We start from the raw sequence: 21,715 nt of genomic DNA, 5'->3' as shown, positions 1-21,715 counted from the left end.
GGGTCATTGCAGGTGGCACTTCTGCCACTCAAAGGCCAGCCCAGCCCTGCAGGGGTAGGGGAGACACACCCAGTTCCCAACACCAGGAGAAGTTGGGTGACAGCCTCATTCCATCCATGATGGCTTTAGTGCAGCCTAACTTTATGGACCCAGAAAGTATTTAAATTTGTGAGGGTGAAGCCCAGCCCACTTCTTCCTTGTACAGGCTGCTGTGCAGAGCAGGTAGGCAGGTATTGGGTGGGGGTGAGATTGCCCTGAGCTTCAGACTAGATAATCAGCTCCCATAGCCAGGCCCCAAGGAACAGTGTTAGGTCTGGGCTGCAGCTGGGTCTCTTGTCCTCAGCAGTTCAGGAGCAGGTTAACCCTAGCCCTGCAGGCTAAAGAGAAGCTCAGGGAAGTCTTACCCATGATGGGGCACAGATCTCAGCTCCACCTTGCCCAACTCCACCCCTGGCTTCACCAACATACTCCCAAACTCTGCAGAAGAGGGGGGTGAACTTTGCTGCTCTGCAGCTTCCTTGTCTACTGACACAGGGTGAAGGCTGGGGTGTGTGGCCAGAGTTGAAGGGAGTTTGCCTGGGGAACTAAGCATGATAATAGGAAAGCAAGATAAGGAGAGGGACAGCTCTGGGGCAGCTCTTGTGACCTCCTGCCCCAGGCCCCCAGCACCATGACAGTTTCATACACCCTTAAAGTGGCGGAGGCCCGCTTCGGAGGCTTCTCTGGCCTGCTTCTTCGCTGGAGAGGGAGCATATACAAACTCCTCTACAAGGAATTCCTCCTCTTCGTGGCCCTGTACGCTTTGCTCAGCATCACCTACCGGTGAGGGAATGGTCTCAGGGCTGGCCTGAGGGGGACTGGGCTGTTCATCTCTCTCTAACCCCACCTGACCTTCCCTAGGCTGCTGCTAACCCAGGAACAGAAGCATGTGTATGCTCAGGTGGCCCGGTACTGCAACCGCTCAGCGGACCTCATCCCCTTGTCCTTTGTCCTGGGTGAGCCTCCCTGTTCTCCTTGGTATATTCTTTTTTTCTTCTTTTTTTGAGACAGAGTCTCACGATGTCGCCTTCAGCAGAGTGTCATGGTGTCACAGCTCACAGCAACCTCAAATTCTTGGGCTTAAGTGATTCTCTTGCCTCAGCCTCCCAAGCATCTGGGACTACAGGTGCCTGCCCGGCCATTTTTTTGTTGCAGTTGTCATTGTTGTCTAGCTGGCCTGGGCCAGGTTCGAACCCGCCAGCCTTGGTGTATGTGGCCAGCCCCGTAACCACTGTGCTATGGGTGCCGAGCCCTCCATGGTATATTCCTTGCCATTTTCCCTAACCTTTGGGTTGAACTGACAGCTCTGAGAGTCAGAATTACCCAAGAGAGCAGCACAGCCTAAAGGCCAACTAGACCAGGCAAAGGAGTTGGGTGTTGAGTCCAGGATTTCAGGAGGGCTAGGCCATGCCTATCACTTGCTCCACCCTCAGTCCTTAACAAGGAGACACCTGCTGGCCTCACAACCTCACTCTGTGCAGTGGAGGAGAGCTGCAGAGAGGGGACAGTACCCTTCCCACCCTCATAGGGAGCAGGCCTCAGAGTTAACCATTACCTAGCTTTGAACTCCCACTTCCCCTCTGCCCAAGGAAGTGTGTACGACTCTTTCCTCTGGGCCTAACCTGGCACAGCAGGGCGGTGGAACTAGAGGGAGAGGCAGGGCGCTAGAGCCGAATGTTTCCTTTCTCCTGCCATGGTTCAGAAACCCTAAAATGGGCCCTTTGACTGGAGGGCACTGGACCCTCTGAATCCCGGGCCCTCCATGTTCCTTCCCCGTCCTTCTAACCATGGCGACCAACCAGGTTTCTATGTGACTCTGGTGGTGAACCGCTGGTGGTCTCAGTACACAAGCATCCCGCTGCCTGACCAGCTGATGTGCGTCATTTCGGCCAGCGTGCACGGCGTGGACCAACGGGGCCGCCTGCTGCGCCGCACCCTCATCCGCTATGCCAACCTGGCGTCGGTGCTGGTGCTGCGCTCGGTCAGCACGCGCGTGCTCAAGCGCTTCCCCACCATGGAGCATGTGGTGGACGCAGGTGCGCGGCCCGTGGGGAGCCTCTGGGGACACCGCCCGCGGCCAGGTGCAGGTGACACGCTGCAGCAGCGCTGGGACAAGGACCTTAGGGGGAACGCATGTCGGACATTCTGGGACGCTGTGGTATCCCGAAACCGGAACAGCGAGTCCTGGGCGCCGGGGATTGGGGGGGAGGGGGTGGGGGAAGAGCTGCCATCTGGTGGAACGCAGCTCCCCCTGGCGGCAGAGGATGCATCTGCATCCCCCATCATTTTACCACCGCAGGTTTCATGTCCCAAGAAGAGAGGAAAAAGTTTGAGAGCCTGAAATCTGACTTTAACAAATACTGGGTGCCCTGCGTCTGGTTCACCAACTTAGCTGCCCAGGCCCGGAGGGATGGGCGTATCCGTGATGACATCGCTCTCTGTCTACTTTTGGAAGTGAGTCAGCCCAGGATCAGAATCCACCTGCCTTCCTCCCTGTAGCTTTGCTAGCTAATGATTTTAGTACTCAGAACTTAAATGGCTCCAACTACGTACTCCTCACTTTTGGGAGCACTGTACCTGTATTAATTCATTTAAACCAGTCTCAGTAGCCCACATTTGTACTCCAGCTACTCTGGGGGCCGAGGCAGGAGGCAGGAGGATCACTTGAGTCCCAGAGTTGGAGACCAGTCTGGGCAACATAGTGAGACCCTGTCTCCAAATGAAAACAAACAAACAAACAAATGAACAACAACAAAAATCCCCAACAAATTAATTTAACCCGTACCAAACCCTTGAGACAGATACTATTATTATCATCCCCCTTTTACAGATGACAAAACTGAGGCACAGAGGGGTAAAGAAATTTAGTTAAATTACACAGCTAGTGGAGCCCCAGGGTCTGTGCTAAATTGCTTCCCATTGCAGTCATTGCAGCCTGATAACACTTGTGAGAGCAGAAAGAGACTGAGTCTCCAGGCCTGACCCCCTGGTTTGTGTCCTGCTCTCTTGTTCTCTCTCATTTTTCCTTCTGTACTTCTAGTGACTTCTTCCTGTTGTTTCACTAGGAGCTGAACAAATACCGGGCCAAGTGCAGCATGCTGTTCCACTATGACTGGATCAGCATCCCCCTCGTCTACACCCAAGTAACTGCCCCCCACTTCCCAGTCCCAGTGCCTACTGTATGTCTCGTGCTGTGTGTGAGATATTGAGAATTAGAGATGGTACTTGCCTGCCCAGTTCAGTCCCCTGAGGCACTGAAGAGCCACAGACTTATCCTTGGAGCTTCCCCTCACTCCTACCAAGATGTCCCTATCCCAACAGGTGCTGCCACCACACCCGGATACATATTTAATTACTTGTCAGACTCCCCCACAGATCCTCAGAGGCAGCATTTCTCCTTGTCCCACAGCATTGTATATACTGAGAGCCTGGCTCTTCTTTCTCTAGGTGGTGACCATAGCTGTCTACTCCTTCTTTGCCCTTTCTCTGGTTGGCCGTCAGTTTGTAGAGCCAGAGGCAGGGTCTACCCAACCTCAGGAGCCTCTGGAGCCAGGCCAAGAGCCAGCCCTGGCCTTGGGAGACCTGGACATGTATGTGCCACTCACCACTCTGCTGCAGTTCTTTTTCTATGCTGGCTGGCTCAAGGTGAGCATTTTATAGTCATGCCAGACTTTGTAGAGACATGGGCACAATGTCTACCTCAACTTTGGGGACAGAGTGGGGCTCTGAACCTAGAAAATACTGTCTGCAACCTACAGGTGGCTGAACAAATCATCAATCCCTTTGGTGAGGATGATGATGACTTTGAGACCAATCAGCTCATAGACCGCAACTTGCAGGTGAGGGAGGGTCTAGTGGCAGCTCTCAGCTCGGGTGTGTAAAGGAGGGTCCTGTGACCTGCTGTCAACCCCTCTGCTACCAGGTGTCCCTGCTTTCTGTGGACGACATGTACCAGAACCTGCCCCCCGCCGAAAAGGACCTGTACTGGGATGAGGACCAGCCACAGCCACCCTACACCGTGGCCACAGCGGCTGAATCGCTGCGGCCTTCCTTCTTGGGCTCCACCTTCAACCTGCGGTGAGTGGCCCACGCTGGCCCAGGCCAGGCATGAGTCAGCACGCGGGTCCCTGCCCACTGGGCGGTTTGCTTATGTTATGGTTCAGGTGGGTTCTTGTATCCTGCTCTGGCCTAAGCCGCGTCTCACTTAACCCACCCTCTCGCCGGTAGCATGAGCGACGACCCTGAGCAGAGCCTGCAGGTGGAAGCGTCCCCGGTTTTGCCTCGGCCCGCAGCCGCCGCGCAGACCCCGCTGCTCGGCCGTTTGCTGGGTGCAGGGGCGCCCTCCCCCGCCATGAGCCTCCGGAACTTCAGCCGCGCGCGGGGCGCCCCCCGGACCCCACATCTACTGCGTTTCCGGATGGAGGAGGGCGGCGACCCTGAGGTTGCCACTCGCATCGAGGAGGAGGCGGCAGCGGAGTCTGGGGACGAGGCCTTGGAGCCCTGAGGCTGCCCTCCTGCCCCCGGGGTTCCCCGCCCGCTTCTCTCCGGTCTCTACCACCTCCCCACGGCGCCCCGTCCTGCCCGCCGGCGCTGTTAGCACAGCTTTTCCCGAGTGCCTTGAGCTCCAGTGTTAGGCACGGACCTTGAAAGAAAAGATGGCGGGAAGGGCCTGAGCCAGGGCAGGGAGTGTGTCCACTATGGCAGGAGAGAAGGTAGGATGGGTCGCTTGTGGAAGGTGAGGCTAGGAGGATAAATGAGACCAGGCACAAAGGACAAGAGTCCAGGAGCATGGTTAACTTCTCGGTAGCTGGTAGCTAGGCCAGTGGTTCTGCCTTGAGGGAGCGTCAGCATCCCTGAAGGTCTTGTCAAAAGAGTGCTGGATTCCTCACGCAGCCCTTCTGCTGCAGTAAATTTGAGAGTCATGCATTAAAAATGTTTGGAAGGATAACCCTGATAACCATACTCAGAAAAATGGGCCAGTATGTGTACTGGAGGACTTTTGCTTTTGCTGTAATGTTCAAGTGTTTGTTTACAAGGAGAATGTACGTATTCATTTATTACTTGTGTAATTATAATGGTTTAGAAATTGAATTGGGGGGCGGCGCCTGTGGCTCAGTGAGTGGGGCGCCGGCCCCATATGCCGAGGGTGGCGGGTTCAAGCTCAGCCCCGGCCAAACTGCAACAACAAAAAAAATAGCCCGGCGTTGTGGCGGGCGCCTGTGGTCCCAGCTGCTCGGGAGGCTGAGGCAAGAGAATCGCGTAGGCCCAAGAGTTAGAGGTTGCTGTGAGCTGTGACACCACGGCACTCTACCCGAGGGTGGTACAGTGAGACTCTGTCTCTACAAAAAAAAAAAAAAAAGAAAAAAAAAAGAAATTGAATTGGTAGGCACACAGTAGAATAAAATGAAGTTTTGGGAATCTGCCCTAATTAAACTCGCATGCGGTGGGAGTCATACACTACCCACCCTAAATCGTCAATGTCTGGGCTTACCGGTGTCTTCTCTATTCCCATCAACAGAACAGCAGAAAAAAGGAGAGTTTATGGGTGGAAGCACAATCCATCTCTATGGTGGATTTGCAGCACTGGAGCACTCAGTTGAGAAAGGCCTGTGGAACAGCCCCACAGAGCACTAGATTGGAGTTGTAAAATGGTCTTTAAGATTCTTGCCTTCTGCCTTGTAAGTTTTAGCCTCTACTTAAAGAAATAGGGCCGGGGGGAGGGGGCCTGTGGCTCAGTGAGAAGGGCACCAGCCCCATATACCGAGGGTGGCGGGTTCAAACCTGGCCCCAGCCAAACTGCAACAAAAAAAAAATAGCCAGGCGTTGGGGCAGGTGCCTGTAGTCCCAGCTACTCCAGAGGCTGAAGCAAGAGAATCGCTTAAGCCATTAAGAGTTGGAGGTTGCTGTGAGCTGTGATGTCATTGCACTCTACTAAGGATGATAAAGTGAGACTGTCTCTAAAAAAAAAGGAGAAATTGGTTAATGCCAAAACTGGATTTAAAGCCAAAGAATAACAAATGCCAGAACAAAAGAGGAAATGTGGAGACAGCTGCAGCCCAGGATGATAGCCATTCATTCAAATTTGATTTTTTTGCAGGTTTTATAGTGGGAGATAACCTGGTCCAGGGCAAGAATTATCATCTGCAGAGGCAGTGGGGATTGGGAGTTGATGGACCCAAGACTCTTTGCAGCGGTTCTCAACTGTGGGTCGTGACCAGTGAAAATACATCCTGCATATCAGATATTTACATTATGATTCATAACAGTAGCAAAATTACAGTTATGAAGTAGCAATGAAAATAGTTTTATGGTTGGGGGTCACCACAACATGAGGAACTGTATTAGAGGGTCACAGCATTAGGAAGGTAGAGAACCACTGCTTCAGAGAAAAGACCTGCTGGTTTTATTGATGGATTAGAAGTGAGGGAGGAGAAATAAAAACTGATGCCTTAGCGGGTGTGGCGGCTCACACCTGTAATCTTAGCACTCTGGGAGGCTGAGGCAGGTAGATTGCCTGAGCTCACAGGTTCAAGGCCAGCCTGAGCCATAGGGAAACTTTGTCTATAAAAATATGTGGGCAATGGGTGATGCCTGTGGCTCAAAGGAGTGGGGCGCCAGCCCCATATGCCACAGCTGGTGGGTTCAAACCCAGCCCCAGCCAAAAACTGCAAAAAAAAAAAAAAAAATAGGTGGGCATTGTAACAGGCACCTGTAGTCCTAGCTGCTCAGGAGGCTGAGGCAAAACAATCGCTTGAGCTCAAGAGTTTGAGGTTGCTGTGAGCTATGATGCCATAGCACTCTACCAAAGACAACAAAGTGAGACTCTGTGTCAAAAAAAAAAAAAAAAAAATAGCTCAGCACTTGTAGCTCAGCAGCTAGGGTGCCAGCCACATACACACTGGTGTTTGAATCCAGCCAGGGCCTGCCAAACAACAACCAAAAAAAAAAAAAAAATAGCCAGGCATTTTGTGACCTGCAATGCCACATCACATGCATTCTACTCAGGGCAACAGCTTGAGACTGTCACAAAAACAAAACAAAACAAAAAAAGACCAAAATTGTAGAGACATTGTTGGAGGGTGAACCAAAATACAGTGACATTGGATGTAGAGATGTCAGGTTTTCAGTTTAAGGAAAGCATAATTCCAGTTAACTCAGGAACATGAGGTGGGATTACTTGAAGCCCAGAGTTTGAGACTAACCTGGCAAACATAACAAGACCCCTAGCTCTTAAAAAATATTAGCTGGAGTTGGGTAGAGTGACACAACCTGTAGGTCCAGCTATTCAGGATTCATAGAGCTCAAGCTACAGGAACTATGATCATGCTATCTTACTCCTACAGGATGAGCAATGGTGTTGCAGGAAGACTGCTACAATTGGGAAAGCTTGTATGGGTCAAGTTGAGGACAAGTGATCCTTAGATTTTTTTTTTTTTTTTTTGCAATTTTTGCCTGGGGCTGGGTTTGAACCTGCCACCTCCAGCATATGGGGCTGGGGCCCTATTCCTTTGAGCCACAGGGGCCGCCCTGTGTCTCTTGGGACGCAGCGCCTGTGGCTCAAAGAGTAGGGTGCTGGCCCCCTATGCCAGAGGTGGTGAATTCAAACCCAGCCCCGGCCATAAACTGAAAAAAAAAAAAAAAAAGACAAGAGTCTCACTCTGTCACCCTTGGTAGAGTGTAATGGCATTGCAGCTCACAGCAACCTCCAGCTCTTGGGCTTAGGAGATTCTCTTGCCTGAGCCTCCTCAGTAGCTGGGACTACAGGCGCCTGCCACAATGCCTGGCTACTTTTTTGTTTTGCAGTTTGGGGGGGCTGGGTTTGAACCTACCACTCTGGGAATACGGGGCCGCCCCTGCTATTTTTTTGAAACAGTCTCACTTCCGCCTTTGCTAAGAGTGTGGTGGCCTTATAGCTCACAGCAACCTCTAAGTCCTGGGCTCCAGTGATCCTCTTGCCTCAGCCTCCCAATTAGCCAGGACTATAGGTACCCTTCACAACGGGGTCTCACGGTTACTCAGGCTGGTCTCGAACTCCTGAGCTCAAGCAATCTACCGACTTCAGCCTCCCAGAGTGCTATTATTACAGGTGTGAACCACAGTGCCCAGCCCTTTAGATATTTTTAATTTGTGGTAGGAAGATTAGAAGTCACAGGAAAAAAGGTATATGCACTTTATACCTCTAACACATACAGGATACTGATAGGTAAGTATATAGATAACAAGCTCTGAACACAATTTCAAGCTTTCCAGACCATCCAAGAATCCAGGTTAAAAATTAAGGTGTCAGCCACATACTCCTGAGCTGGTGGGTTTGAATCCAGTCCAGGCCCACCAAACAATGACAGCTGCAACCAAAAAAAAATAATAGCCAGGCGTTGTGGGGTGCCTGTAGTCCCAGCTACTTGGGAGGCTGAGGCAAGAAAATCGCTTAAGCCCTGGAGTTGAAGTTGCTGTGATGCCATGGCATTCTACCAAAGGTAACATAGTGAGACTGTCTCAAAAACAAAAAACAAAACTTAACGGATTTTCCTAACAATAAAAGAAAAAAACCCACTCGGCAGACGTGCAGAACCCGACGTCAACTTTGGGGTTGCTACCCCCTCACATGGCCTCTGCTTCTTCCCATTGGAAACCTGGTGAAAAAATGTGCCCCTACTACAGACAGAAAGGCATAGCTTGGGCCTTTAGGGAGATGGAGTTGTAACCAACAGGGATCCCACAGTATGGTGTAATGACCCTTTGTGGACAGAAGGAGATAGAGGTAAGGAAGGGGTTGCAGCCACTTGTTTTGCTCAGGATAGAGAACCAGAGGACAAATAGTCAAATACTGACAAAACAGACACAGCAAATGGAATAATGAACGTTTATTACATGAACTAAGACAGGAAAGAGGAAGGCTTCTTGCCTGTAGCACAGTGGGCACGGCGCCAGCCATGTGCATGAAGGCTGGCGGGTCCAAACCAGGGCCAGCTAAAAAATAACGGCAGCCAAAAAAAAAGGAGAGAGGAAGAATTATTTGCCTTTCCGGGCCTTGATTTTCCTCAGATAGAACTCTAGCTCTTTGCCTTCTAGCACATAGCCATCTGCTCGGCCACACTGGCCTGGTCTTGATGCAATGCATGCTGCAAGAGATTACATGGTCTTTAGTAAAATGACGAAGTGAACCCATCCTAACCTATCTATCCCTTTAAGTCTATTGTTGGCTCAGGTACCCTAGGGGCAAGCATGAAGCCCACTTGTCTACTCAGACATGATGCCAGAGGACTAACCAGGGCAACAGAATGAGACCATCTCAAAAAAAAAAGAAAAAAGAAAAAAAGAAAGTCAGTAGCAGGACTGGACAAAGTATTCATTACTGAGACAGCCTACACATGCATGTCTCACAATACTTCTAAAGCTCCAAGCTGTGTACAGCCCTATGAACTCTTTCTACCCAATTTTCTCATTTCAGCTTCACACTACTAGGGTGACCAAATGGGAATATTTGTGCTTGTGTGTCACATCTCATTCGTGACACCACTTGTCAGGGCCCAAGAGTGGCTAGGTCTTAGGCCTGGCTTAACTAGGTTCCGGATGCGGACCGCTAAGTTACCTTGCTCAGGTCTGTTAGGTGCCCGAGGGCTATCTACTTTAGCTGGAGAGAGTGTCTTAGAATAAAGCAGTCTTCTTAGAAAGATAGATCTTAGTCTTTAGAAGAGCTTGGTGATCTTTAGCAGAGACGCCATGCTGGCGTTCTGCAGGCAGAAGAGGAGACAGAGTCAGAGTAAGTGGGTCTGTGATAGAATATGCATGCTCCCGGGCGGCGCCTGTGGCTCAGTGAGTAGGGCGCCGGCCCCATATGCCGAGGGTGGCGGGTTCAAACCCAGCCCCGGCCAAACTGCAACAACAACAACAAAAATAGCTGGGCGTTGTGGCGGGCGCCTGTAGTCCCAGCTGCTCGGGAGGCTGAGGCAAGAGAATCACGTAAGCCCAAGAGTTAGAGGTTGCTGTGAGCCGTGTGACGCCACGGCACTCTACCGAGGGTGGTACAGTGAGACTGTCTCTACAAAAAAAAAAAAAAAAAAAAAAGAATATGCATGCTCCCGACTGCCTGCTCCTCCAGGATAATATAAGATTGATCTCCTGCCTCTCAACACCACAGGTATAGAGATTGCCAATTCACCACTGCTCATCTCACGAGCTCTCATGCTTGTTAAGAGTTAAATCCCTCTCCATGCCCTTTCCACCAAGGTGTTCCACTTTTGAGCTATACAGATATTTCTAACAACTCTCACTCCTCCTAGCCATAGGCTATATGGGCTGCTACACTTGTGCCTTATTATTAAACTTTCCTAGTGAACTTTCTAGACCACACGGTTGACAGTCCAATGGAACTGAGGTAAGGCAAAAACCACATGGGGAATGCCAGAGTTCTCCCAACTCCCCTTTCCCCCAATAGCTATCTCACCAAGAAGCTTGCCCTGCTGGAACTGCTCCTCCAGAAGACTGCTTATTTTGGCGTTCTTTTTCCTTTCATCATATTTCTTCTGAATTTTTTTTGAACGTTTTTTGTTTAAAATCTCTTCTTCTTCTGGAGTCTGATAAAGGGATAGGGCATATATATGGATAGCACAGGGAAGGTCATTAAAGACTTCTTGAAACCCACACCCAACACTAGCCTTCCTCAGTATTAAAAGCTTTCATCACTCTCCCTTCAGTAGCAGAACTGGACGGTTTCTTTCATCATAAGAAGGCTAGAGTCAGGCTGCCTCACATCCCCACGAAATGCCTACAGTGGACAAGTTACACGTACCAGCTTGGCTCCTTTCTTGCGGCCTAGGGGCAGTGCATAGTGGGACTCATACCACTGTCGGTATGGTGTGCTGTCAATAAGCACAATGCAGTTCTTCACCAAGGTCTTGGTACGAACCAGCTCATTATTAGATGCATTGTAGACAACATCAATGATCCTTGTTTTCCTAGTACAACCTGCTTGGAGGAGAAATTTAGCATCAAGTCACGTAAACAATTGGTCTTGCTGTACTTCCCCAGGCTCTTCTGCCCTAGTATGGCATCAAAGAGAAGCACAGCAACATTGAACCTTTACCCAGCCACCTAACATCAGCTGGTCTCCCACAAACTCATCTTTCTAGAAGTGGGTGGTCAGGATTGGCACCTGTAGCAGTGGTCACAGTGCCAGACACATACGCAGAGGCTTGCGGGTTCGAACCCAGCATGGGCCAGCTAAACAATGACAACTGCAACCAAAATTTGTGGTGCACCCCTGTAGTACCAGCTACTTGGGAGGCTGAGGCAGGAGAATCACTTGGGCCCGAGAGTTTGAGGTTACTGTAAGCTGTAATGCCACAGCACTCTACCTAGGGTGACATAATGGGACTCTTTCAGAAAAAAAATGTTTGGTCACCACACAGTCTCAGTAAATCAGCCCAAATGCCTCAGGCTGTAAAGCTAAGAGAATGGGGTAAGACAGTGGGGGTAAAGGAACTCCAGATCTCATCAGCTTTCAGCAAAAATAAATTTTTCTTTTTTTTAACGACAGTCTCACTTTGTTGCCCTTGGTAGAGTGCCGTAGTGCCACAGCTCACAGCAACCTCCAGCTCTTGGGCGTAAACTACAGGCGCCTGCCACAATGTCGGGCTATTTTTTTGTTGCAGTTTGGGCTGTTTGAATCTGCCACCTTTGGTATATGGGTCCAGTGCCCTACTCACTGAGCCACAGGTGCTGCCCAAGCAAGAAATTTCAATGGCTCAGCGCCCATAGCACAGCAGTTACAGTGCCACCACACACACCTGAACTTGGTAGGTTTGAACCCAGCCCAGGCCAGTTAACCAACAATGACAACCACAACAAAAAAATAGCTGGGCATTGTGGCTGGTGCCTGTCGTGCCAGCTAATTGGGAGGCTGAGGTAAGAGAATCAATTGCTTAAGCCCAAGAGTTTGAGGTTGCTGTGAACTGTGATACCACAGCACTCTACCCAGGGCACCATAGCGAGACTATTGTGTCAAAAAGAAAAAAATTTTTTTAAGTATCTTGGTCTAGGTCATTGACTTCCTGCTAAAAACATTTATGACGCTTAGAAAGGTTTTAGGTGCCTTCCCACCTACTCCAGATGGGCCTCACTCACACTCTGAGCCCCAAGAGAAGTTTCCCACATCCAGCCTCAGGGCGCGATATTTCTTGTTACCTCCCCGGACACGGACTGTATGTATTCGGCGGGGGCCAATCTGGAAAACAAGGAGAAAGGAAGTAGGTAATGAAGGAGAGCAAGAAAAGAGATGGAGTAGAACCTGGGTTAGATGGAGGTATTGCAGTCAGTGTAACTATGACAAGTCCTTGCATTGGCAAGTGGCATATCGTGACCAACACAGCCACAACCACGCCTAAGGATATTTTTTCATCACTCCGCTTACCCCCAAACGCTGAAAATTAAATTTCCGTGCAACGAAAAATACCAGGTGACGACCTCTCCGACCATCCTGAAAGGAGACCACCTCCTCCAGGTGCTCTCCAAGTCCCACTACTCAATTACATGTCTCAGCCCCTCAGCTGGAGAAAGCAGAGATGGTATATCCATTTAAAGCTAGGCAGGCCACCAGTCCCTACGATAAAGAAACCAGACCCGGATGCCGGCCCCATATGCCGAGGGTGGTCGGTTCAAACCCAGCCCAAAAAACTGCAAAAAAAAAAAAAAAAAAAAAGAAAACGAAAGAAACCAGACCCGAAAGGAGGACACACCGGGGAGACCCGACCACGCGGCAGAGCACAGGAAGGCGACCTTCGGGCCGGGCAGTTCCACAGAGGCACCCACCTTAGTGTTAGCTGCGGGGCGTCCCAACTCATACTTCCGCTTCTTGTGGTAGGGCTTTCTCTTGCCCCCGGTCTTGCGGCGCTTGTGCCAGTTGTCCCGAGAGATGCCTGGATGTGGGAGCGGGGACAAAACCCTGAAACATGGGGACTCGGTGCCGGCGACTCGCCAGCTCCAGATCCCCGCGTCATGGGGGCCACACGCTCAGCTCTCCAAGGTTGGCTTCCTCACTGCGCAATCGGCAGTCTGCAGCATTCCCGGTGTCATCATGCGCGTGTGGCCCGGCCGAACACTTTCTGTCACCCTGGGTAGAGTGCCGTGGCGTCACAGGTCACAGCAACCTCAAACTCTTGGGCTTAAGCGATTCTCTTGCCTCAGCCTACCAAGTAGCTGGGACTACAGGCGCCTGCCACAACGCCCGGCTTTTGGTTGTGGTCGTCATTGTTGTTTGGCAGGCCGGGGCTGGATTCGAACCCGCCAGCTCGCGTGTATATGACTGGCGCTCCAACCGCTGAGCTACAGGGGCCGAGCCCCGACCGAACTCTTAACCGCGGCAGCCATGATGGTGCCGCTTGCAGCCTACAACCCGCGGGTCGGAAACGGACGCTTTTTGCAACCCTCGCGGAGGACCACGCCAGCCAAAACCCGAAGGCTACGCATCCTTGATGCTGTTCCCAGCCCGGAGTTGGAGTTTCTGTACTCCTGACTTGGCCGCCAGGGAGGATGGAGCCGGATTGAGGTAAACCCCACCTAACTCCGGTGGCCCCACTGCAGAGCGTCACTTACCCATCGCTCGGCGCTGGCTAGAAAGAGAAAACGCAAAGACTCACGGTTCGGTTTGTAAAACATAGTCCCGCCCAGTTGTTTCTAGTGCCGTAACCACCGAGGGCGACGTGACTTACGTTTTCACTGTCGCGCTGAGAGACTCGGGCTTGGGCGGGTCCTGCTGTTAGCCGACTCTGGCCCGGCGTTGCGGACTTCGGGGGTGGAGGGTCCGCGGTGTCGGTAGGTATGTGCGTTTCTGATAGAATTGGAGGGATTTAAGGTACAGCCCAGGGGAGCAGAGTGGCTTTATTTACATTGTGAGTTTCCTTTCGGAGGCGGCTGCAGGAAACTCACAATGTTCAGAAGAAAGATGTACTTTGAAAAAGGGTGGAAGGAAGCACAGTTGGAAACGAGTGGGGGTGGATTTGGGTTTTGTTTTGAAGAGTTAGTGGTAAACTGGACTTGGAGATTAAGACAGGGAGGTGTCGTGGATTCTAAGTTTCTCACTTGGTCGATTAGATCAGTGTTGGGGCTATTTATTGAGATAGGGTGGGCTAAGGTAGGAGCTGTTCTGGACATGTTCTGAACACATTTATTACATGAACTAAGATAGGAGAGAGGAATTTTTGGTGAATTATGTAAATGGGACTGACAGCTGGATATTCATGTCTGGTCATTCTCGTGTAAGGGATATGTTGGGAATTCTTAATATATAAATCCTAGTAAAAGCCACCAGAAGGAATGGAACCTAGGGAGAAAGCATAAAAGAGAGGTCTACAAACTTTTCTTAAAGTAGTTAAGTGCTTTGGGCTTTGTGGCCTGAGGTCTCTGTCACAACTATCTAGTGTGAAAGCAGCTGGACAATAGTAAATGAATGGGTGTGGCTGTATACCTATAAACCCCACCCTTTTTTTTCTTTTGAGACAGAATCTCACTTTATTGCCCTCCGTAGTGCTGTGGCGTCATAGCTCACAAGCTTACAGCAACCTCAAACACTTGGGCTTAAGCGATTCTCTTTTTTTTTTTTTTTGAGACAGTCTCAAGTTGTCGCCCTCGGTAGTGGCGTCACAGCTCACAACAACCTCAAACCTCTTGGACTTAAGCGATTCTCTTGCCTCAGCCTCCCAAGTAGCAGGGACTACAGGCCGCCCGCCACGCCTGGCTATTTTTTAGAGGCAGAGTTTCAGTTTGTCGCTTGGGTGGAGTGCTGTGGCGTCACAGCTCACAGCAACCTCCAGCTCTTGGGCTTAGGCGATTCTCTTGCCTCGGCCTCCGGAGTAGCTGGGTCTACAGGCACCCACCAGAATGAATGCCTGGCTATTTTTGTTGTTGTTGCAGTTTGGCCGGGGCCGGGTTCAAACCCGCCACCCTCCGTAGAGTGCAGTGGGGTCACAGCTCACAGCAACCTCAAACTCAAACGTTGGGATTCCCTGCCGGGGACTCGCCAGTTCCAGATCCCGGCGCCACGTGGACCACACGCTCAGCTCTCCAAGGTTGGCTTTCTCACTGTGCAGTCGGCAGTCTGCCGCATTCCCGGATGTCATCATGCGGGTGTGGTCCAGCCGAACTTTTTTTTTTTTTTGAGACTAGGCGTCTGCCACAATACCCAGCTATTTTCTTGGGATATTGGTGCCAGCAGCCTCATCACCCACATAAGATGGATACCGCCCACCACCGACTTGCACCAGGGGGCTGTGTAGGATAAAAGATGAGAATACCATAACTCTGAAATGATGACAGGCACCATTACTCTTAGATCGGTCTGGATAGGGCCGAATGGGCCAAGTACTGTCATAATAAGAGTTAAGGAGCTAAGTGCTGTGACAAATTGTTTTACTTATCCATTAGTTGCTAGATCTGCATTATGTTACCTTATTGTTATCTAACTGCCCTTTATGGTACCTATTGACTAAACCGCTAAATTGCAAGGTTTGCTTCTGTAAAAGGGCTCATCGTGACCCCGTGCTCGCTTTTTGCTTCTTTTGCCAGCTTTCGTTTTGCTTTTTTTTTTTGTGATTTTTTTGGCCGGGACTGGGTTTGAACCCGCCACCTCCGGGATATGGGACTGGCGCCCTACTCCTTGAGCCACAGGCGCTGCCCTCGTTTTGCTTCTAATTGCTAACTTTCAGCCCACCTGTTTGGCCCTTTGCCAACTTTCAGACTAGAAAAACCCCAACTTCAGACCCTTCAATGCTCTCTCAATTAGTCTGCTTTAGACTTTGTTGAGACAGCCCCGCGGTTAATAAAAGACTCCTTTTTGAAATTCTTTTTTTTTTTTTGGCTTTTGGCCAGGGTTAGGTTTGAACCCACCATCTCCGGCATATGGGACTGGCGCCCTACTCCTTGAGCTACAGGCACCACCCTTTTTTTTTTTGAGACAGCCTCAGGCTGTCGCCCTAGGTAGAGTGCCATAGCATCACAGCTCACAGCAACCTCCATCCAACTCCTGGGCTCAAGCGATTCTCCTGCCTCTGCCTCCCAAGTAGCAGGCACCTGCCACAATGCCCGGCTATTTTTTGGTTGCAGCCGTCATTGTTTGGCAGGCCCGGGATGGATTCTAACCTGCCAGTTCAGGTGTATGTGGCTGGCGCCTTAGCTACTTGAGCCACAGGCGCAGAGCCTCCTTTTTGAAATTCTAATTTGAGTTGGTGGTCCTTGCCCCATAACACTTGTTGCAGTTATCATTGTTGATTTTGGTTGGCCCAGACTGGATTTGAACTTGTCAGCCATGGTGTATGTGGCCAGCGCCCTACCTACTGAGCTACAGGTGCCACCCATCTGGCTCCAGCTGGTCTCTAACCTGTTAGCTCAGGCAATCCACCCTTCTTGGCCTCCCAGAGCCTTTGTGAGCTACTGCACCCTGCCTGAAATATTTATTTTTAAGGATTTTTACATTAAAATCCATAATATTCCTAAAAAAAGTAAGAAAACATGGGGATAGGTCGTTACATCTAGAATTTGGCATCTAGATATGACACCAAAAACACAAAGATAAATTATATTTAATCCAAAATTAACTTTTGTGCTTCATAGGGCACCATCAAGAAACTGAAAAGACAACCCATGGAATAAGGGAAAGTATTTGCAAAGCATATATTTGATAAGCTCTCTGGAGGCTGAGGCGGGTGGATTGCTTGAGCTCACAATTTTGAGACCAGCCTGAGCAATATGAAGACCTTGTCACTTTTTTTGTTGTTGAAACAGAGTTTCACTATGTCGCCCTTGGTAGAGTGAGTGCTGTGGCATCATCAGCTCACAGCAATCTCAAACTCTTGGGCTTAAGTGATTCTCTTGCCTCAGCCTCCCAAGTAGCTGGGACTATAGGTGCCCGCCATAATGCCCAACTATTTTTTGTGCATTTGTCCTTGTTGTTTAGCTAGACTGGGTTGGGCTCAAACCAGCTACCCTCGGTGTATGTGGCTGGTGCGGTAACCACTGTGCCATGGGTGCCAAGCCTAGACCCCAGTCTCTAATAAAAATAGAAAAACAGCCGCAGTGCCTGTGGCTCAAAGAAGTAGGGCGCCGACGCCATATACTGGAGGTGGCGGGTTCAAACCCGGCCCAGGCCAAAAATTGCAAAAAAAAAAACAAAAGAAAAATTGAGGGAAGAGGATGGCTTGAGCCCGAATTGGAGGTTGCTGTGAGCTATGACACCATGGCAATCGACCCAGGGTGACAGCTTGAGGCTCTTGTCTCAACAAAAAAAAAACAAACCAAATTTGTGGATGGAAAAGAAGCCATACTCTGTAAAATACATATATGTATTTGAGACAGAGTCTCACTGTGTTGCCCCTGGTAGAGTGCTTGTGGCATCACAGCTCACAGCAACCTCAAACTATTGGTCTTAAGTGATTCTCTTGCCTCAGTCTCCCAAGTAGCTGGGAGTACATGCATCTGCCACAATGCCCAGCTGTTTTTGTGTTGCTGTTGTTTAGCAGGCTCCGGCCAGGTTCGAACCCACCAGCCCTGCTGTATGTGGCCAGCGTCCTAACCATTGTACTACAGGCATCAAGCCCTGTACAATAATTTAAAGAAATTTATTCTGAGCCAAATTTGAGGACCAGGACCCAGAGCCATACCCAAGAAGCCTTGAGCAAAGGGCTGGTGGTGGTAGGGTTACAGTTTGGTTATATACATTTTAAGGAGACAAAAATTGCAGGTGAGGTCATAAATCAATTGCAAATATATATTGGTTTGGCCTAAAAGGGTGGGACATCTGGAAGTGGGGGGGGTAACAGGTTAGGTTATAATTGGCTGAAAGGGTTAGGCTTTGTCTAAAAGACCAGGAGTCAGGGAAAAGGAATGCTTAAGATATGTCCAATCTCAAGTGGTTTGTTATGTATATTAAAGACTTGCATGTAGGTCTTGCATAGCCTTAGGACATCTTTAAGGAGGGGGGCATGATGATGCATGTCTGATCTCCTTTCTCAAGGTTAGCAACTCAGTTTTAAGGATCTGCTTGGGCAAGAGGGGGTCCAGTCAGACAGTTGCTGGGGGAAGAGACTTAAGATTTTATTTTAGTTATTAGTTTTATTTAATTTTAGTTAATAGAACTCTTAACAAACCCTAAAAACAGGCAAAGGGAAGGAAGCTGGACACGGTGGCAAATGCTTATAGTTCCACTTGCCTTTTTTTTTTTTGAGACAGAGCCTCAAGCTGTCGCCCTAGGTAGAGTGCTGTGACATCACAGTTCACAGCAATCTCCAACTTCTGAGCTTAAGCGATTCTCCTGCCTCAGCCTCCCAAGTACAGGTGCCCACCACAACACCCGGCTATTTTTTGGTTGCAGCCGTCATTGTTGTTTGGCGGGCCCAGCCTGGATTCAAACCCACCAGCTCAGGTGTATGTGGCTGGCGCCTTAGCCGCTTGAGCCACAGGTGCCAAACCTGTCTTTTTTTTTTTTTTTTGTAGAGACAGAGTCTCACTTTATCACCCTCGGTAGAGTGCCATGGCATCACACAGCTCACAGCAACCTCCAACTCCTGGGCTTAAGCGATTCTCTTGCCTCAGCCTCCTGAGTAGCTGGGACTACAGGCGCCTGCCACAACGCCCGGCTATTTTTTGGTTTGCAGTTCAGCTGGGGGCGGGTTTGAACCCGCCACCCTCGGTATATGGGGCCTGCGCCCTACCGACTGAGCCACAGGCGCCGCCCTTTTTTTTTTAGAGACAGTCTCACTCTGTCACCTGGGGTAGAGTGCTATGGCGTCATAGCTCACAGCAACTTCAAACTCTTGGGCTCAAGAGATCCTCTTGCCTCAGCCTTCCAAGTAGCTGGGACTACAGGCATCTGTAGTCCACTACTACACCTGGCTACTTTTTCTATTTTTTAGTAGAGACGGGGTCTCGTTCTTGCTCAGGCCAGTCTCTTGAGCTCAGGCAGTCCACCTGGCTGGGCCTCCCAGAGTATTAGGATTACAGGTGTAAGCCACTGCACCTGGCCTTGTTTTTTTTGTTTGTTGAGACATAGTCTCACTCTGTTCCCTTGGGTAGAGTTCTGTGTCATCATAGCTCACAGCAACCTCAAACTCTTAGGCTCACGCAATTAATTCTCTTGCCTCAGCCTCCCAAGTAGCTGGGACTACAGGTGCCCATCACAACACCTGGCTGTTTTTAGAGATGAGCTCTCACTCTGGCTCAGGCAATCCACCTGCCTCGTCCTCCCAGAGTGCTAGGATTACAGGTGTGAGCCACTGCACCCGGCTCACGAGATCCTCTTGCCTCAGCCTCCTGAGTAGCTTGGTTCTACAGGTGCCTACCAGGATGCCCAGCTAGTCTTCTGTTTTTAGCAGGGACCTTCTCTTGCTCAGGCTGGTCTTGAACTAGGATTCATGAGCTCAAGCAAGTCATCCTCTTCAGCCTCCGAGAGTGCTAGGATTATAGGTGTAAGCCACCACACCGAGCCAGTCCCAGCTACTTGGGAGGCTGAAGTGGAAGGATCATGCTTTAGCTCAGGATTTCAAGGGTGTAGTATGCTATAATCACACCTGCATTCCAGCCACTGCCTTCTAGACTGGGCAACGTAGTAAGAGCCCATGTCTTAAAAATAGGGCAAAAGACTTGAATATATCCAAGAGAACTGAAGATAATGCTCACACAAAACCATAAATGTTCACAGTAGCATTAGCCAAAAAAGTAGAAATGACCCAGGTGATTATTCATCAATGAATTGTTCACCAACTGATAAATAAGACTTGGTATATCCTAGCTCAGCAACTAGGGCCCCAGCTATCTACACTGGGGCTGGCGGGTTTGAACCCAGTCCAGACCTGCCAAACAACGACAACTGCAACAAAAAATAGTCGGGCATTGTGACAGGCACCTGTAGTCCCAGTTACTTGGGAGGCTGAGGCAAGAGAGTCGCTTAAGCCCAAGAGTTTGAGATTGCTGTGAGCTGTGATGCTCACAGGATGACATAGTGAGACTCTGTCTCAAAAAAAAAAAAAGAAAAAACATAAAAATCCTTGGTATATCCATACTATGGAATATTATTTGGCTATAAAAAGGAATAAAATACTGGTACATGCTACATCAATGAACCTTGAAAACATCTTACATCAAAGAAGTCTTGTATGTCCTGAATAGTTAAATCCATGGAGAAAGATGAGTGATTGTGGCTGAGGGGAAAGGAGGTTGTGACCTATGACCCTATGGCACAACTGCTGATGAAACCTCTTTTGGATAATGAAAATGTTGTTTTGTTTTTTCTGTACCAGAATGTTTATTGTAGCCGAATTCATAATTGCTAAGTCATGGAAGCTTAAGTGCCCACCGACCCACTAATGGACTAGCAAATTGTGGTACATGTATACCATGGAATATTATGCAGCCTTAAAGGAAGATGGAGACTTTACCTCTTTCATGTTTACATGGATGGAGCTGGAGCATATTCTTTTTTTTTTTTTTTATTGTTGGGGATTCATTGAGGGTACAATAAGCCAGGTTACACTGATTGCATTTGTTAGGTAAAGTCCCTCTTGCAATCATGTCTTGCCCCCAGAAAGTGTGGCACACACCAGGGGATGACAAAAATGTTTTTTAGATAGTGGGAAGAGTTGCCCAATTGAGTATACTAAAAGTCACTTTAGGGCAGCACCTGGTGGCTCAGTGGATAGGGTGCTGGCCCCATATACCCAGGGTGGCAGGTTCAAACCTGGCCCCAGCCAAACTGCAACAAAAAAATAGCTGGGCTTGTGGCGAGCACCTGTGGTCCCAGCTACTTGGGAGGCTGAGGCAAGAGAATCGCCTAAGCCCAGGAGTTGGAGGTTACTGTGAGCTATGTGACACCATGGCACTCTACTGAGGGCAATTAAGTGAGACTTGGTCTCTACAAAAAAAAAAAAAAAAAAGTCACTTTAAATGAATTTTGTGTTATGTGAATTATATCTCAATAAAGTTGTTAAAATGTGTGTTGGTTTTATCATATGTTCCAGACACAGTGGATACAGTATTTTTTTTTTGCAGTTTTTGGCTGGGGCTGGGTTTGAACCCGCCACCTCCAGCATATGGGGCCAGTGCCCTACTCCTTTGAGCCACAGGCGCCGCCCCAATACAGTATTGAATAAAACAAAACAAAAATCTTTATCCTGGGCTTGGCACCTGTAGCTCAAGAGGCTAAGGTGCCAGCCACATACACCAGAGCTGGCAGGTTTGAATCCAGCCTGGGCCTGCCAAACAACAATGACAACTACAACCAAAAAATAGCCAGGCCAATATTGTGGCAGGTGCCTGCAGTCCCAGCTACTTGGGAGGCTGAGGCAAGAGAATCGCTTACGCCGAGGAGTTGGAGGTTGCTGTGAGCTATGATGCTACAGCACTCTACCCAGGATGACAGCCTGAGGCTCTGTCTCAAAAAAAAAAAAAAATCTTTGTCCTTATGTGCTTAAATTATCTAGCATTTATGGAGCACTTATTAAAAATGAGGCATTACATACTGTGTTACAACAATTGGATATATACCAATATTATCCCCATTTCTCAAACAGCTCAGAGAAGTTAAGTAACCCACTTTAAGGTTCTGCAGTCACAGAGCTAGGCTGTCACCCTGCAGTGTGGCTTCAGAAGCTGGATGGTAATCTCCAAACTGTTCTGTATTCTAACTGGAGCA

At 49.4% G+C, this 21,715-nt stretch overlaps 2 protein-coding genes and 4 non-coding genes across 6 annotated transcripts; 1 reads left to right on the top strand and 5 right to left on the bottom strand.

Annotated features, from left to right (window-relative positions):
* The first annotated feature begins 628 nt into the window (after positions 1-628).
* Positions 629-5,124, top strand: BEST4 (bestrophin 4). Its single transcript, XM_053575980.1, has 9 exons — positions 629-822; positions 901-995; positions 1,842-2,075; positions 2,339-2,493; positions 3,105-3,182; positions 3,487-3,684; positions 3,798-3,878; positions 3,962-4,116; positions 4,267-5,124. Exons 1-9 carry the CDS (start codon positions 671-673, stop codon positions 4,541-4,543), a joined length of 1,425 nt encoding a protein of 474 aa, XP_053431955.1. The 5' UTR covers positions 629-670; the 3' UTR covers positions 4,544-5,124.
* Positions 5,125-9,041: 3,917 nt separating this feature from the next.
* RPS8 (ribosomal protein S8) lies at positions 9,042-13,693 on the bottom strand. The gene is made up of 6 exons (XM_053575996.1): positions 13,633-13,693; positions 12,850-12,956; positions 12,166-12,265; positions 10,832-11,007; positions 10,487-10,616; positions 9,042-9,161 (listed from the first exon to the last, which is right to left on the bottom strand). Exons 1-6 carry the CDS (start codon positions 13,634-13,636, stop codon positions 9,052-9,054), a joined length of 627 nt encoding a protein of 208 aa, XP_053431971.1. The 5' UTR covers positions 13,637-13,693; the 3' UTR covers positions 9,042-9,051.
* LOC128575696 (small nucleolar RNA SNORD38) lies at positions 10,699-10,769 on the bottom strand. Its single transcript, XR_008377109.1, has one exon. It is a non-coding gene; the product is annotated as a small nucleolar RNA SNORD38 (small nucleolar RNA).
* Positions 12,347-12,449, bottom strand: LOC128575697 (small nucleolar RNA SNORD46). The gene has a single exon (XR_008377110.1). It is a non-coding gene; the product is annotated as a small nucleolar RNA SNORD46 (small nucleolar RNA).
* On the bottom strand, positions 13,044-13,121 carry LOC128575689 (small nucleolar RNA SNORD55/SNORD39). Its single transcript, XR_008377102.1, has one exon. It is a non-coding gene; the product is annotated as a small nucleolar RNA SNORD55/SNORD39 (small nucleolar RNA).
* Positions 13,694-15,084: 1,391 nt separating the features above from the next.
* On the bottom strand, positions 15,085-15,163 carry LOC128575690 (small nucleolar RNA SNORD55/SNORD39). The gene has a single exon (XR_008377103.1). It is a non-coding gene; the product is annotated as a small nucleolar RNA SNORD55/SNORD39 (small nucleolar RNA).
* Between the last annotated feature and the right edge of the window lie 6,552 nt (positions 15,164-21,715).

The sequence above is a fragment of the Nycticebus coucang genome, chromosome 22 (assembly GCF_027406575.1).
Source record: "Nycticebus coucang isolate mNycCou1 chromosome 22, mNycCou1.pri, whole genome shotgun sequence".
NCBI classification, from domain to species: domain Eukaryota; kingdom Metazoa; phylum Chordata; class Mammalia; order Primates; family Lorisidae; genus Nycticebus; species Nycticebus coucang.
The sequence above is the reverse complement of the archived record's forward strand: the minus strand, read 5'-3'. Positions and strand labels throughout refer to the sequence as shown.